Source organism: Neolamprologus brichardi, chromosome 23, assembly GCF_056152115.1.
Source record: "Neolamprologus brichardi isolate AB-2024 chromosome 23, ASM5615211v1, whole genome shotgun sequence".
Taxonomy (NCBI): Eukaryota; Metazoa; Chordata; class Actinopteri; order Cichliformes; family Cichlidae; genus Neolamprologus; species Neolamprologus brichardi.
Genome location: NC_142125.1, coordinates 32,966,946 through 32,984,805, shown reverse-complemented (window position 1 = coordinate 32,984,805; position 17,860 = coordinate 32,966,946). Strand labels below are relative to the sequence as shown.

Sequence of the window (17,860 nt, the reverse complement as noted above, 5' to 3'; positions counted from 1 at the left end):
GAAGCTAGAGTACCCAAAGAGAACACACATGGACACGGGGAGAACCGTGCTGCCCTGATATAAAGTTAACTTCTCAGTTAAGTTGTTTTTTTTTCTGCAAAATTGTCTGGCATACCAACACTGTCACTAAATGTGACATAAGCCTTCCTATAAGACGGAGTCAGTCTGCTTTCAATCTGCCGTTGAATTGCGATTAGATGCAACATGTTTCTGATAATATAACAATTAACTGTGATACATCATCAACAATCACATACCTGTTGCTGTCTGCATAGACAGAAATTCACATTTAACTCAGATTTACATGGCTATTACAATTGCATCTGGACTGATAGTTACATGTTGGAATTATGTCTGCATTCATAAAAAAACGTCTCTGGAGCGATTGCAGAAAGGTTGTTTCCTTTCAGGTAACTTGTTAAAACGCAATTAAAAGTGGCAAAAGTGTGCAATGCTATCAAGCCCTGGGCAACCATGTAGTCACCACAAGTTACAATCAGTCACACAATGTGAAAAAATTCAATACAGTCAGCATGTAGCCACCAGTTGTTGTTTTTTTTTAATGCTTTTGTTTTTGTTTGTTCATTTTTGTTGATACGAGGAAGCTGCTGTCCTATTTTTACTCGCGTGGTTGACCCGTTAGCTTTCTCTGAATTAGCACGTAGCTTTGTCAAGCTGAGTGCGTCCAATATGTTTATGTTTAGCTCTAAAAAAATAAATAAATAAATGACATGGCATTTGCTGAAATGCCAACTCGGGCTTAAAAACCAAGGAATAACATCACATTGGCCACATCCATCTTTTCTATACAGTCTGTAACATTGACTCGATTTAGCCTCTGGGACCAATGATCGCTGTTTTGGAAACTTCTGTGTACCTACCCGATATTGAAATAACGTATACGTGAGATCTAAACCAACACTTCTTCTTTCATGTACCAGGCATTGTTTATAATGAGAACACTGAAGCAAATACATTTAAAAGAAGGTAATAAAAGCAGTGAGCCCTCCTCTTATGCTTTCCACACAGACTGTTTACTTGCATGCAGGTGAAGTCTGCTGAGTCGTGACTCACACTACAACTGGAAACCAGAAAGCTTCTAGGGCCAAAACTGTTTCTTTCCTATAGATTCTCCATATTTATATGCAGATATCTGTTTGTGGAGATTAGCGAATGCACAGCACGGAGTTAAAGGTCAGGAAGTGCTTTACAATTCCCTCCCCTGGTTTTTGGTCTAATTAATCCCACACTGTGACCTTTAAGTCAGCCATGATGTTCCCTCACAGCCACACCTTCAGAACAAACCTCAGTATCATAGTCTGAGGATTTATATTTGTGATTCCATGTTCTTACATGGATGATATGTGTCTCAAGCGCTGACATGACAAAGACCGTTTTTAGCTTTTTAAAGCTCCAAATTTAAATATAGTGTCATTCAAAGCTAACACAAAAACTTCAGCATTTATTTCTTGAGCTAAACACTACTATTAGTAAACCCTTCTGTTTCTTCAGTAAGGTGGCTTAAAAGGAAAGATTAGGAAAGATGTTGACGAATTTTGAATCTTGCTCTTTCTCTGCAGAGTAGCTTAACATGTCCCCTTTCAAATAAATAATTATGAGCTTGTTTCTGTGTGCTTCACTAAAAACAATGGGCAGGAACACAAATTGGTGATTTTAATTGCATGCACTGTGCTGTTAGTGTATTGTTCTCTGGAAGATCAAGGGTGGATTTATGTGATTGATATTGTTTAATGTTACACAACGTGTATGCATGCATACATCTGTGCATCTGACCGTCATTAAAACTTGTGTGTTTTTGTTTTGTTTTTCCACAGGTGCATGTTGCGGGTGCTGGATTCATTTGGGACTGAGCCAGAGTTCAACCACGCTCACTATGCCCAGTCCAAGGGCCACAAGACGCCGTGGGGGAAGTGGAACCTCAACCCGCAGCAGTTCAACACCATGTTTCGTAAGTCGGCAGATTTTAAGCACACCCGCTCTCTGCAAAGCCGACTGTTAACGGTCGCTGAGAGGACTAGTAAGCTGTAGCCATTTGATTGAATGCAGGATTTATAAAATAGTTAATGTAATGAAACCCATCATCTCTGAGCCAGCAGGATAATCCTGTGCATCCAAGAATGTTGGTGTTTGAGAATAACACTGGTCTTTTTTACACTAAGACATGAAAGATTTCATCACCTCTCCAAGTGGCCCACACTGCTGTTTAAATAAAGTCAAGCTGCCGTACGAGGCCGCTTGCAACATAAATCAGTTTAACTGCTCAGCACTCCGGGCTGTCATCTGTGTCTACAGGTCAGTTAGATGTTGAAGTTTCTGTAAAAAGAAGAGGCATAAAAGACGCTCTGAGCATTCAGGACAGTGCGAGTTAATGGAATCTCATCAAGCAGATTAGTAAGTAAGAGGTCAGGCACTCAGCTCTCCATTTTGCTGTGATTATGAATGTAGGACGTAGTGTGTGGATGCTATGGTTGTGTGTGTGTGTGTGGGCGCATCGGTCCTGCTGTGGGATCACTGTGTAACTGGAATCAGCCGCATTTGTTGAGACAGATGAGCGGCGGTAGCACAGCAGACGCGACAGCATTAGCTGGGCAGGAAAGGGAGCCAGCTTCCCCGGAGTACTGACCTTTTCCCCATAGCTAAGAGAAAGTGAAATGTTACCCCTACAAATCCTCCGTTTGCGAGGTGAGGCCCGGAGCTATCCAGAATGCCACTGCACCTGAATAGCTCATTGTGCACTGAATAGGGTATGTCTTTCTCATAAAACACTGGAGCCTTTGCACAAAACCCAGTCGAGAGTCGCTGGGTTAGATGATATCGCTGGTGAAACAAGTGCACAGCAGTTGGGCTGAGTGTTAAAACCACACAATGGCCTCACTTCCAGACATGAGAGACAAGAACAACTCCCCCCCCCACCCCCCCCCCCCACCCCCCCCCTTGCATTGTGCTGCGTTACACCGGCCTTTAGGCTGAAGTCTGCTGTTTTGAAGATTTAATATTTTCACATTATGCACACATTGTTTTTGCATATGGAGCTGCTATTGCTCATCGCGTTGCTTTAGCTTTACAGTTAGTGGCATCGTCAGCTTCACATCGTTTCAGTGAGTTTCTCAGAGTTCCTTTGGGTTATTATTTTTAGTTTATTTCTTTAAACCTTGAATTAAAATGAAGAAAGGTTCTAAAAGGTCTTATAGTTGCCCACATTTTCCTGTCGATATTAATTTCAGTTTTCCTGCATGAAAAGAAAGTAATGTAGGCTTAATACTAACTTATAAAAGCCAAAACATTTGCGACCTTATTTTGACTTTTTCATTGTCTTAAAATGCTCTCTAAGAAGTACTGATTTTCACATTTTCACTGCTAAACAGCTAATCTGTAACCATGGTGATTAAGATTAGCAAGTGTGAACACAGCTTCATAGGCCAACAGTCAGAACTCCTCTGAAATGGATTACTCGCATTTCTTGCTGTATCAAACTGTTTTTCCGTGTCACATATTGAAGGGAGATGTAACAGCGGAGTAATTGAGTTCGGCCCCATAATTTATGCTAGATTCGGATTGGTTCATTTATAAGGATAAATCATTGGCTAGGGGGGGATTGGGAGTGTGTGGCCTGTGGTCAATAAGACAAGACAAGACCAAATGACCTCATTAATCTATTTCAGAGTTGGGAAAGCAGAGAGAGTTTTCTAGTGTACAAATTGTATTCAAATAGGCTGTGTATCCTAACACGAGTCATTAATAATCGGAAGATCTGAAGATTTGACGGAATAATTATGTAGATCCGTGCAGCGCAAAAGAGTGACATTTGATTTGATTTCACTTTGTCAGGGAAAACTTGTGAAATTTGTCTCGCATCCCAGGATGTGCACCGTCTCACATGAATAACAAAAACACAACAGCTGCTGTGTTCAGCTAGCCAGGTAGCGGAGCAGCCTTACTAGGTGGGCGGGGCTTTGTCGCTCTATTAAAAAATAGAGGAAAAAGATGGAGGATGAAGAAATGAGATGAGCTGCATTTGCTGTTTGGAAGTCTTTAGGTTTTAAAAAGACAGAGAGATGGGGAGGTTTTTTGTTTTTTCTGAAAGGCCTAACCAGCTCCTCCACAAGTAGCAACAGGGAGCCAAGTGAGGTGGTGATCCAGTGTTACGCAACGCCAACAGGTGTCTCTCCCCCACCATGACGTTTTCCCAGCTCTGCAGTGGAAAATGTAAGCCAAAAGGAGTGTCATGTTTAAGTGCAGTGAGAGGAAAAAGTGGCAATACAACTTATCTGAATTCATGTTTGCAGGATAACTAAGTGTCTTTCACGTGTAATTTATTCATGGATTCATCAGCTTAGAAATCCACATTTTTGTAAGTTACATAGGTCTGAAGTGACTGCAGATAGATTGAGTATAGCCAGGCTTTAGATCTCTTTTTTTCTGGGCTTAAATCACTTAACATTGCTGACGCTACTGGGGATTTTCTTAATTGGTTAAACATTGCAAGGATAAGTAATTTACATTGATAAGCACATTTCTTGTTCTTGCTTAACAATGCAAAAAGAATCTAAAGAAAGCCTTCAGATGCAGCGAGGTTCATCTATTCCTGTGTTGTGGCGATCCCTCAGATTTGCATTCACTATAATAGGTTCTTATCCACCATATGTTCATGCCCAGTTTCCTTTGTGTTGCTCTGCTACCGAATGTTTAATCCTTCATGGAAATCATGATTAATACTGGTCAGATGTCAAATGTAGCAGATGACAGCATTTATCTCTGAACCTCTGCCAACTACGTAATTGACCCTGATGTCTGCTTGGCCGGTAGTGCCCTGAGAGCTTTGATTGATAATGGCGCTGCCACACATGTTGTCTTAAGTATTTCTTTTAATCTATTGTTTGCTCTCTGACTTTCCCTCTCAGCATGCCTACTTTACATGGCATCAAAAGTACAAGAGCATCTGTTTACAACAATGAAACGAGAGCCCTCGGTCAAACCAGCGCACCTGCTTTTCCTGTCAGTCAGTATCAGAAGGGAGGATTATCTGGGGTTAGCTGATTGGCTCATTGGCTAACAACTTGTCAATCACAAGCCATTAGCTGATGACGTGCAGTTTATCAGTCAAAGCCACTCCTTGCTCATTGCATTCATTTTCAAAATACCAAGATGGTGAGAGGAAAAACTCTCAGCTTCATAACTGGACTCCTCTAATCAGCGGTTAGGCCACAGTGGCTGTGCAGTAAATGAATCAAATCGTCCTGTTTATGAGGGGAAGCACATCAGAAAAAAAATATTCAGTGACAAAAGCTGAACTTTTTGTGTTCCGTTACATCTGGTGTAAAACTAACACAGGATTTCATAAATAGAACATCATACCAACATGGTGGTGGTAGTGTGATTGTCTGGGCCTGCTTAGCTGTTTTACCACCTGGACCACTTACAATGTGTCCAGCCTTCAGTTCACCGTCTGAACATTTAAGAGCACTTGGGTTACGCAGGACGATGATGTGAAACACACCAGGCATCCACATCTGAATTGCCCAAAAAACACCAAAATGAAGGTTTTAAAGTGGACTAATCAAAGCCTGGACTTGGCACGACCTTAAACAGGCAATTCATGCTAAATTAAAACAATTCTGCAAATAAGATGTGAAAGACTCATCACCAATTATCATAAAAACACTTGATTGCAATTCTTGCTACCAAGGGTGACACAACCAGTTATTAGGGTTAGGGGACAATTACTTTTCCACACAGGGCCAGGCAGATTTGGACATTTTTTCCCTAATTAATGAAAAAATCATTTAAAAACAGCATGATCTGAATTACTCAGGTAATCTTTGTGTAAAATTAAAATTTGTTTGGTAAAATAAAACAATAAGAAACCAGGAAGAGGGGTAAATACTTTATCACACCACGTCTCTATGTCAAAATAGATTTGGATAGAACAGAATAGAATAGAATAGACAATAGAATATTGTCATTGGACATGTACAACGAAATTTGCATTACTTTGAAATGTTTGTCCCTGACAAGAAAATGTAATTCCTGAAAAGTAGAATCCGTGTGCCTGTTTCTGTTTAGCAATGCTTGCAGTGAAGGGGACACTGAGGGTGTTATTTTGATGTAATTCAGCGCCTCACACTGTGTTCTTACCCTGCTTCATTTGAAACCTTTACAGATGCTCATTTAGATTGATTGTAGTGGATTTCTATAATATCAGTGGAGGAGAAGCCTCAGACAATATAGGAATGCTGCCGAGAAACGCAAATATGGCTATTTCATTCTGTTCTGCCTATACTGTAAGTGGTTGGTAGTTAAAGAACACCTAACTAAGAAGCAGACGTTTACTTTCCAGACCTGCTGTATCAATTTATACTAATGGTTCCCTAATGTTATCCTTCCATTCAATTACACTAAATAGAATATGCTGAGAAAGAAAGGCTGTTAGCGACCCTTTCAGTTTTCCTCATTGAATTCAAAAACATCAAAACTCTGCTCGAGATTTAAAATCTCAAACTTGCAGATGTAGCTTGTTTATTTTCCCCCTTCAGGGCCATTCAGAGATGCTGTAAGACCCTGAAGTCTTTGATGTAGGTTTTTCAAAGCGTCTGAGATTTAAGCGCTGATGTTGCGTTTTTGCAGTTCTGTCTGGCCAGCAGAATAAAAGTTTCTTGTTGGGCCAACACTAATCACATAATCCCTAGTTTATAATTTGGGATTACATTTGTCTGATATTTTTTGTGCAGGAGCCATTGTACGATGACAAATAGTCAGGATTTACTGAGATCTTACTGCTTCTTTAGGCAATAAATATCCCAGAAAGATATCTTGCTCTTCAGAGTCCTATATTGACTGCTAATCTAACAGAGTAAGTCTAGGCTTCCTTAGAAAGCAAATTTGCTCCCTCACCTCTGGCGTGCTTCTCCGACAGCGCTGTCCTCCCAGGCTGTTTGTTAGCTAATAGCGAATGATGCTGTGCAAGTTGAGTGACATTTTGAGTAGCGGCCCTTGTGGGACAAGAAGCATCTGTTACCAAGTGCATCAAGAAGGCTGAACACTAATTAATAGCCTGTCCTGTTTACACAGTTTGATGGAAGAGAGTTAGTTCAGTCTCCTCCAAGTTCTCAGGACACCTCCGCCTCTTTGGCATTAGAAAACCATCATAGTCTCTTGTTATCATCTGAGTGGGCATCTTTTTGGATCTATGTAAAAATACATTATATTAAAATACGTATTTAAATATAATGTTAAATATAAGATTTGTTGTCAATCAGCTCTTGGAGTAATTATGAAGACTGACCTCTGCTCCAAGGTTTTCTCCAATCTAGCTTTTACCATGCTAGCTTTGTTATCCTTTCCACACTAACAGCTGTCAATGATTTTAAATATATGTTTCTGCTTTCTCAAAAAATCTTTTACTGTCACGGCGGTAACAATGTTTGTAAAGTAGCTCCAAATACAGAGAAGATGTTCAGCAGCCAACAGGACACCAGATCACAGCCCGACTAAATATACTTTCAATTTAATTTTATTTATATTGTGCAAAATCACAACAACAGTCACTCAAGGCCCTTTGTATTGTAGGGTAAAGGCCCTACAATAGTACAAAGAAAACCTTGGGTCAAGTCAATCCTCTATTAGCAAGCACTTGGTGACAGTGGGAAAGAAAAACTCCATTTTAACAGGAAGAGGCTCAAGGAGGTCTGCCGCGACCAGTTGGGGATAAGGGGAGGGAGTGTATAAACAAACAGAGTGAAAAGAGGTGAGTTAAGTGGCAAATCAGTTGAATTAAACACTCCAGGGACATGGATAGTAAGGCACAGGTAAATTTAGTCAAAACATTACTGAGGGCAGAAAAAACACAAAGGAGGGAAGTATAAACACAGAGGGTGGGCAGCTGACTTGCAAAAAAAAAAGCAGGAAGTAAAGTAAAAGAGGGATTGGAGGGAATATACAGGGTGTGCCATTTATATGGATACACCGTAATAAAATGGGAATGGTTGGTGATATTAAAGTCCTGTTTGTGGCACATTAGTATATGTGAGGGGGCAAACTCCTCAAGATGGGTGGTGACCATTTGTGGCCATTTAGAAGTCGGCCATCTTGGATACAACTTTTGTTTTTTCAATAGGAAGAGGGCCATGTGACACATCAAACTTATTGGTAATGTCACAAGAAAAACAATGGTGTGCTTGGTTTCAACGTAACTTTATTCTGTCATGAGTTATTTACAAGTTTCTGACCACTTATAAAATGTGTTCAATGTGCTGCCCATTGTGTTGGATTGTCAATGCAACCCTCTTCTCCCACTCTTCACACACTGATAGCAACACCGCAGGAGAAATCCCAGCACAGGCATGCAATATCCGTAGTTTCAGGTGCTGCACATCTCGTATCTTCACACCATAGACAATTGCCTTCAGATGACCCCAAAGATAAAAGTCTAAGGGGGTCAGATCGGGAGACTTTCGGGGCCATTCAACTGGCCCACGACGACCAATCCACTTTCCAGGAAACTGTTCATCTAGGAATGCTCGGACCTGGCACCCATAATGTGGTGGTGCACCATCTTGCTGGAAAAACTCAGGGAACGTGCCAGCTTCAGTGCATAAAGAGGGAAACACATCATCATGTAGCAATTTCAAATATCCAGTGGCCTTGAGGTTTCCATTGATGAAGAATGGACCCACTATCGTTGTACCCCATATACCACACCAAACCATCACTTTTGTTGTTCCAACAGTCTTGGAGGGATCCATCCAATGTGGGTTAGTGTCAGACCAATAGCGGTGGTTTTGTTTGTTAACTTCACCATTCACATAAAAGTTTGCCTCAACACTGAACAAAAATCTTCTGCGTGAACTGAGGGTCCTGTTCCAATTTTTGTTTTGCCCATTCTGCAAATTCTGTGCGCCGATCTGGGTCATCCTCATTGAGATGCTGCAGTAGCTGGAGTTTGTAAGGGTGCCATTTGTGAGTAGCTAATATCCGCCGAAGGGATGTTCGAGTAATGCCACTCTCCAGTGACATGCGGCGAGTGCTACGCTGTGGGCTCTTGCTGAATGAAGCTAGGACAGCCACTGATGTTTCTTCATTAGTGACAGTTTTCTTGCGTCCACATTTTGGCAAATCCAACACTGAACCAGTTTCACGAAACTTAGCAAGCAGTTTGCTTACTGTAGCATAGGAGATGGGTGGTCTCGTAGGGTGTCTTGCATTGAAATCTGCTGCAATGACCCGGTTACTGCGTTCACCAGATATCAACACAATTTCGATCTGCTCCTCACGTGTTAACCTCTTTGACATGTTAATGGCTGTGAACAAAGAGAAACTTGTAAATAACTCATGAAAGAATAAAGTTACGTTGAAACCAAGCACACCATTTTTTTTCTTGTGACATTACCAATAAGTTTGATGTGTCACATGGCCCTCTTCCTATTGAAAAAACAAAAGTTGTATCCAAGATGGCCGACTTCTAAATGACCACCATGGTCACCACCCATCTTGAGGAGTTTGCCCCCTCACATATACTAATGTGCCACAAACAGGACTTTAATATCACCAACCATTCCCATTTTATTACGGTGTATCCATATAAATGGCCCACCCTGTATATGGGCTCAAAATGTGGTCATAAATATTTTGTACTTGTAAATCAGGATTTGTGTGTGTAAAAAGAATTTGTGTGTGTGTGTAAAAAAGATTTGTATGTGTAAAAAAGATTTGTGTGTGTGTAAAAAAAGATTTGTGTGTGTGTAAAAAAAGATTTGTGTGTGTGTGTAAAAAAGATTTGTGTGTGGACTTAGCACAAAAAAAACCCTGCAAGTTACAAGTAGGAATTTTGACCCTATTTTTCTTCCTTTCATCTGATTGGTCAATGTCACGTCAATCACAAATGTAACAATCCAATGACAGTCTTCATTACAAAGCTTTCTTCGTTATGAATTAGCATACATGTTTTTATTGAACATTTGAAGAACTAGCAAAAAAAAACAGAAACTCTTGTAGTGGACATAAAGTCAGAGATAAAAACAACAAAAAGCAGGTGAATCTAGTACAGGTAGAGCTGCTGCAAAAACTCACAGAGCCCAGCAGCCAGCGCAACAAATTCTGGATCCTTTGCTTTTAGTTAGCATTAGCAGCACATCCTGCGTCCGATGTGAAAGGACTTTTATGCTGCGCACTGTGACTCACAGCAATACTCCCGGGTCTGCCCTGACTTTGTGTTAAACTAATCCTAAAGTAATAATGGTATTTCTAACCACTGATATACCACAACTTTATCCTTTCAACAGCTGCTGAAAGTTAGGGGACCTAGCTTCTATCATTTATATAGAGATCCTCCAGCTTCAAACTGTATTACCCTTCAAGGACCTGCAGTTCAAAAAAAGCGCCCCTCCGACAGCCAAACCCACCTGTTCTCTGATTGGATTGTTACATTTGTGATTGACATGACATTGACCAATCAGATGAAAGGAAGAAAAATAGGGTCAAAATTCGTACTTGTAACTTGCAGGGTTTTTTTTGGCTAAGTCCACACACAAATCTTTTTACACATACAAAACTGATTTACAAGTACAAAATATTTATGACCACATTTTGAGCCCATAAATATAGGAGGACATTAAAAAGGAAGGGACTCAGGAAACATAAATGCAAAGGATTAAAGGATTACACCAATAAACAAGGAGCAGTACAATGACCGTAACACAGTAACGATGATCAAAAATATACATTTTATTCTCTGATTCTTTCCCTCCCACAGACGACAGTTAGCTGAGTAAAAGAGATTAAAGGGATAATCCACAGATAATGTTGACAGACTAACAAATGAACACACAAAAAGGTCACAACTGAAGTAACAGGATGTGAAATCCTGAATTTTAAGTCTTTGGGATGTGGCAGTTTCCATCTATTGTCAAATTTCCTTTAAATGTCACAGGGAAGGGCTCTCAGGCTTAAAGAGATCGGTGCTTATCAGCAATTTTATGTTAACCTTACACTGTGTATTGTGGGAGTGGCGCTTGACTCCTTCCCACACTGACACCTCGTACAGACGTGGCAATATCTCCACAACAGCTACTCCCACGTTATTGCACTCTCCCACACTCCTCACACAAAGTGAGTCACCTGTAATGTTGGGTCAAAGGTTCCTTTGTGTTTTCATGTTAGGAAGTGAAGAGCAATAGTTTTGACTGTAATAGACAGGAATTGAAATCGCATGATAGCGTTCTACCCTCACCAAGTAGCACTTTGCCCAAAGAATAAGCTGCTTATTCGTGCATCTCCCCAAAGTGAAGAGTTTAACGTGTAACGGGTGAGGCGCGTGTGATGACTGTCCCAAATGAAATATTTCAGGACAGTCATGGAAACTTTGAAATCTGTATTTGCTTTAAGTTCAGGCAGACCGTAACAACCGCTGTCTCCTTGCGCACTTTTCAAGTCATTGCAGAAAAGGATATACAGTGGGGCAAAAAAGTATTTAGTCAGCCACCGATTGTGCAAGTTCCCCCACTTAAAATGATGACAGAGGTCAGTAATTTGCACCAGAGGTACACTTCAACTGTGAGAGACAGAATGTGAAAAAAAAATCCATGAATTCACATGGTAGGATTTGTAAAGAATTTTTTCGTAAATCAGGGTGGAAAATAAGTATTTGGTCAATAACAAAAATACAACTCAATACTTTGTAACATAACCTTTGTTGGCAATAACAGAGGTCAAACGTTTACTATAGGTCTTTACCAGGTTTGCACACACAGTAGCTGGTATTTTGGCCCATTCCTCCATGCAGATCTTCTCAAGAGCAGTGATGTTTTGGGGCTGTCGCCGAGCAACACGGACTTTCAACTCCCGCCACAGATTTTCTATGGGGTTGAGGTCTGGAGACTGGCTAGGCCACTCCAGGACTTTCAAATGCTTCTTACGGAGCCACTCCTTTGTTGCCCGGGCGGTGTGTTTTGGATCATTGTCATGTTGGAAGACCCAGCCTCGTTTCATCTTCAAAGTTCTCACTGATGGAAGGAGGTTTTGGCTCAAAATCTCACGATACTTGGCCCCATTCATTCTGTCCTTAACACGGATCAGTCGTCCTGTCCCCTTGGCAGAAAAACAGCCCCATAGCATGATGTTTCCACCCCCATGCTTCACAGTAGGTATGGTGTTCTTGGGATGCAACTCAGTATTCTTCTTCCTCCAAACACGACGAGTTGAGTTTATACTAAAAAGTTCTACTTTGGTTTCATCTGACCACATGACATCCTCCCAATCCTCTGCTGTATCATCCATGTGCTCTCTGGCAAACTTCAGACGGGCCTGGACATGCACTGGCTTCAGCAGCGGAACACGTCTGGCACTGCGGGATTTGATTCCCTGCCGTTGTAGTGTGTTACTGATGGTGACCTTTGTTACTTTGGTCCCAGCTCTCTGCAGGTCATTCACCAGGTCCCCCCGTGTGGTTCTGGGATCTTTGCTCACCGTTCTCATGATCATTTTGACCCCACGGGATGAGATCTTGCGTGGAGCCCCAGATCGAGGGAGATTATCAGTGGTCTTCTTTGTCTTCCATTTTCTGATGATTGCTCCCACAGTTGATTTTTTCACACCAAGCTGCTTGCCTATTGTAGATTCACTCTTCCCAGTCTGGTGCAGGTCTACAATTCTTTTCCTGGTGTCCTTCGAAAGCTCTTTGGTCTTGGCCATGGCGGAGTTTGGAGTCTGACTGGTTGAGGCTGTGGACAGGTGTCTTTTATACAGATGATGAGGTCAAACAGGTGCCATTCATACAGGTAACGAGTGGGGGACAGAAAAGCTTCTTACAGAAGACGTTACAGGTCTGTGAGAGCCAGGGATTTTCCTTGTTTAAGGTGACCAAATACTTATTTTCCACCCTGATTTACGAATAAATTCTTTACAAATCCTACCATGTGAATTCATGGATTTTTTTTTCACATTCTGTCTCTCACAGTTGAAGTGTACCTCTGGTGCAAATTACTGACCTCTGTCATCATTTTAAGTGGGGGAACTTGCACAATCGGTGGCTGACTAAATACTTTTTTGCCCCACTGTATTTTGTCATCGTTCAGGAGTTGCGTGGACTGTTGCTTTACTCTGCATAGCCATTCCCTTTTCTTTTTTTTTTGTTTGCCTAAACGTATTAAGCGTGAGCCAATATGTGAACTGCCCGGTGAGATGGCAAAAGCAAACACTGTCTCATTCTTAAGCGGGACGCTGAACCAGTCCAGCCAGCACCATGACAAAGGACACGTCAGTCTCACTTGTAGAACTGAGAAAAGTCATGTTTCTGTATTCCTGCCATCATGTGTCAAAAGTCACAATATATTCCTTCATGTTACATAAAGTATTATTAATCCACAGTTTAATTGCAGCGCTTGAACTTGAGTTGTTTAAGTGCTGGCAGGTAGTTGAATTCCTCTCTCAATCTTTCCCTTATTTACTGCCCTGAAGCTCATTCTGTCTCCCCTGACTGACTGACCTCAGTTTGCCTTTGTAGTAATAAGCTTGCGGTAAGAACAAGCTCTGACCGCAGTGGCTCCCCGGAGCTCCAGCTCAAACCACAAATGCGCAGCCAACCGCCTCCCCAACACAACCTCGCTCCGTTCGCTTCCAGAGGTGAAGGCACGGGCTGCTTTCTAGTGCTCCGTTATTTCATTTTAAATGATGTTATTAGGCCATTTAATTCTTGACTGAGTCTTTCCTGTCCGCGCTCCAAACCCTTGTCTTCACACTTGTTTTACAAGGCAGATGCTAGTGAGGTAATACTCTGCCAGCTTCAGGCTCCGCACTCAACGCTGAGTAGAAGTGGAATGAAAGGAACCAGGATGCAGTGTTCGCTGGTCTCTCTCCCGGCAGAGCTCACCTCTGATCAGTTTAAGTGTGTTTTATTTTTAGAGAAATTAAAACATTTATCGTCCTCCTTGTTTGTTTGTTTGTTTGTTTTTCATATTCAAGCCCTGATGCAGTGACATCATCAGAGTCTTCTAAACAAAATTTATTGTTTAGTTATTGTTAGGTGCACGTGGTCTTTCAGTCAGTCAGTCTCAGGTTTTCAGGACAGTTAACAATGAAGTCTCATGGTTAATGTTGAACGATGCCACGTGGTGTGCTGACTTAAAAATAGATGTCACATGGCACCAAAAAAGGTTTACACGTAAATGCAAAGCTGACCTTTGTCAGGTACAAATGACACCAATTCTGTAGAATTGCTCACATATTCTTTCCCCCGTTCTGTCGCAGCTCACACCCCAGACAACAGCTTCCTGGGCTTTGTTGTGGAGCAGCACCTCAACGCCAGTGACATCAAGCACATCGATGACGTTAAGAGACAGAATCAGTCACTAGTCTATGGCAAGGTGGACAACTTCTGGAAGGTAACATCATCTTTAAATGCTCTTATATTAAACTTAAATTCATTTATATTGTTACTTATATGTACCTTTATGTTTTTCTTTGCACATGTTTATGATCTTGTGGGGATAGGTTAATTGGATAATCCAAATTGCCACTAGGTGTGAATGTGAGTGCGAATGGTTGTCTGTTCCTGTGTGTTGGCCCTGCGACAGACTGGCGACCTGTCCAGGGTGTACCCCGCCTCTCGCCCTATGACAGCTGGGATAGGCTCCAGCGCCCCCCACGACCCTGGAAAGGATAAGCGGAAGTGAATGGATGTTTATGATCTACATTCACTGCTTGCAGTCACTGTGTCTATACACCTGCAGATTCCACCTTTTTAACACTTACAAATGGGCACAAAGTTAGATATGTATGTCCTCCCTGTGAAGATGACAGGGACAGACTTCACTAAGCATGCCAGAGAATCCCAATACACCAAGGATAACCCATTGTCAGCCCTCTGAGAGCTCTGCAGTGAAACTCTTTGAACAACCTTGGGTGAAACTTTCACAGGAAACTTAATAGCAGTCTGGTTTAGGAACTCAAATTCAGCTTATCACCTTCTTGGTGGAGGTTTTAATATATTCAAATGCATGCTCACTCTGCAGCACAGAGACCAAGGGATTACTGTATCCTAGACAAAAATGGCTTGGAGACTTTGGGGAGATTTGAACATTGTTTGGCTCGACATGGATGGCTGGATTAGTACCCAGGCCTTGATGAGCTTTCAGCTGACACCACGTATGCTTCTGAGTGGGTTGCTCCAGATCCAACTGACTCTATAGATGTCTGAACTCGATGGGATAATAATAGATGCTACAAAGAGAACTGTCCTCGTGTAGGAGGCAGTGTGATAAAGATGTGGAGGATTAAATAATAAGCCCAACCTAACCGATTAATGATCTTACTCTGGAAATAATACTGTTCTTGTGGATTGTTCCACTTGCTTTTATCTAACTTTACTTGCTGCCTTTAAGCTCATTTAAAATATGCGTACTGTTTTTTTTTTATTCATACCTTTACTGTGTCTCGGAAAATCTGAGAGAACAGTTCTCAGCAGCTCTAACTGCGTCGGCAGACTTCAGCTTTGGAATAAAACAGAGCGCAGGCAGCCTTCACTTGACAGAGAGTGACCCTGTCTGCAAGCATACACTTTGCACTGTGTGGAGAGGATATTGATGGAAAGGATTTTGTTCCTAAGAACAGCAACACGATGTGTCGTTATGCACCACAATGAAAACTGTGATTATTAATTTGAAGCTAATATTTATGGTGAAATATTAAATCCGCTAAATTAATACTTCTTGGCTATCTAACTCATGGACAAGCTGCTCTCTAGTCCCTAAATTAACTTGCAATAACCAACTAAGTGTTGCATTAGTTAAATATTACTTTAGCTGCTCTAACAAAGGCAACATAATGACCCCCAAAGTTATCATCACAAACAGATTACGCACAAAATATAACACTGCAATCCAAATAAAGTACAATAATCAGTAACTGACAGTCCTCGTTTTCCACACAGTGGTGCTCTAGCAGAGCACGTTGGCCTTCTTGCTACACAGTCGACTGGTTAGTAATGACATGTTCACGCTGTCATGTTTTCATACGAAGAAACTTGTGTTTGTTTGAATTCGTGCTACAGCCGGTGGTAGAATGTGACTTTGTTAGCATGCTCATTTCTGTTAAATGCATCTAGCTAACAATTTTAGCTGTTTGTATCGATGTAATTACCTGTTTGCACTTACAGATTTAATTACACTTTGAGCTTCATCTTAGCACTGACGTTATCTATCTAGTTATTGTTATCATTATTATTATTATTCCCTGCTGGCTTGCTGAGGGTGTTAGTAGCTGACTGGCTTATTATTATGCCAACCACTGAGGTGATTCATCCTCAGAGAAGATAGTGAGAAGAAGTTTAAAAAAAAAGAGCCCTCCTAATGTAAAACATATTCAACACTTACACTTCCAAGCCACTTTATAAGTCTGTAAATCCCGAGGCGTTACAGTTTCTAATCCAGAGGTGTACTGCTGTGGTTGATGGCTTCTTCTGGTGAGTCACTACACACACAGTATTGTGCCATTCAGTCTGGCTTTAAAAGGGCAGACGGGGAAGCCCATCAACTCCCAGCAAGGGGCATTAGCTGCTAATCAGACTCCCGAGCGCGTTCATTACCTCCTGCTTTTAATTAAAGGGCCATTTTAGGGCTGACTGATAACGAGTTGACTGGCTTACTGCGTTTCCCTTCCTTGTTCACTTAAACCGTGCGGTGCTGCCATCTCCTTCTATGTACTCGAGAGGTTTCATTTCAAAATGACGATCGTCTTTTTAAAGTAGAAAGTGAGACCTGCTGTAAGAAGAGGCATAATGATTTCTGGCGTTAAATTACAATTCCCAATAAGAGCTGTCTACTTTTTGTTATCATTACGATTCCTTTCTTCAGTGTTTCTCATTATTTTTACCTGTGATGTATGATTTATGAGTTTGAGTCAAATTAAAGGTAAATGCAAACTGTGAAAAACTCGATTTTATTTAACTAACAGTAAAATAATTCAGACTGCAACTAAAGGACAGGGTTTGATGATAAACTGTATATAAAAGATGTACTTCTTGCACTCAGTATTTTCTACTTTTTAATTGTTTTTTTATTAAAAAATTATTTTGTTGCAGAATTAATTTGTAGTATAAAACAACCCATTATCATATACTGTTATAGATTACGTTGGCCCACTAAATCACTAGTGGAAAATGTTGCCATAGAAGCATAAGGAGTATACTGATGCTGTTAATGGAGACGGGAAGAGGAAGTGGTGAAATTCTGCTTCTTTTCTCACATCCCCTTTAACCCATGTCCACACTAGTTCAGAGCTCACACTGCCTTTAAAAGAAAAGCTTCTTATGCATCATCTGAACAGCAGCGCTTTGTGCATTCACGTTTATTTTATTTATTTGTTGCTCTCAGTGAGCGTAAAGCTGATCTCTAGATAAGTCTTATCATATGTTTTTGTTTTATTGAGCCAAAAAAGCAAAGGAGCGTGAAGAAAGTGGACACTGAGGATGAAAATGTGTGGCTCAAACAGGAGCCAGCGGACTTTAGCCGAAAACAGCCTCCTGCACAGGCAGGTTTAATGTGGGGTTTGGTGGGTAATAGACTTTATGTAAAACAGAGCTGCTTGAAAGTATGGTCACTTTCATCCCACGGGTGTGTGATGGGAAGCAGTGTGTGGAGTAGATCGATCACAGGGACGCACGCTCTCTCTCTTATAACGTTTGTGTAGATTACTGGAATCTTATACATACTTTTGTTTTTCTTTTGTCTTTTTTTTTTTTACATAATTTGAGCTATTTTCCAAAAAATCTTGCAAGATACACGTTATTAAACCTTTCATGTGGGCAAGAGCGATACCCATGTGCCATATTTGTACCTCCAAACAGGAATCT

General features: G+C 41.1%; 1 protein-coding gene across 2 annotated transcripts in view; it reads left to right on the top strand.

Annotated features, from left to right (window-relative positions):
- mgat5 (alpha-1,6-mannosylglycoprotein 6-beta-N-acetylglucosaminyltransferase) overlaps positions 1-17,860 on the top strand; it is a 109,363-nt gene that overhangs the window by 66,804 nt on the left and 24,699 nt on the right. For both annotated transcript variants that reach the window (XM_035909876.2, XM_006795709.3), the window contains exons 10-11: positions 1,836-1,969; positions 14,260-14,393. In XM_035909876.2, the coding sequence (XP_035765769.1) occupies positions 1,836-1,969; positions 14,260-14,393 (268 nt within the window). The remainder of the gene's footprint in view (positions 1-1,835; positions 1,970-14,259; positions 14,394-17,860) is intronic.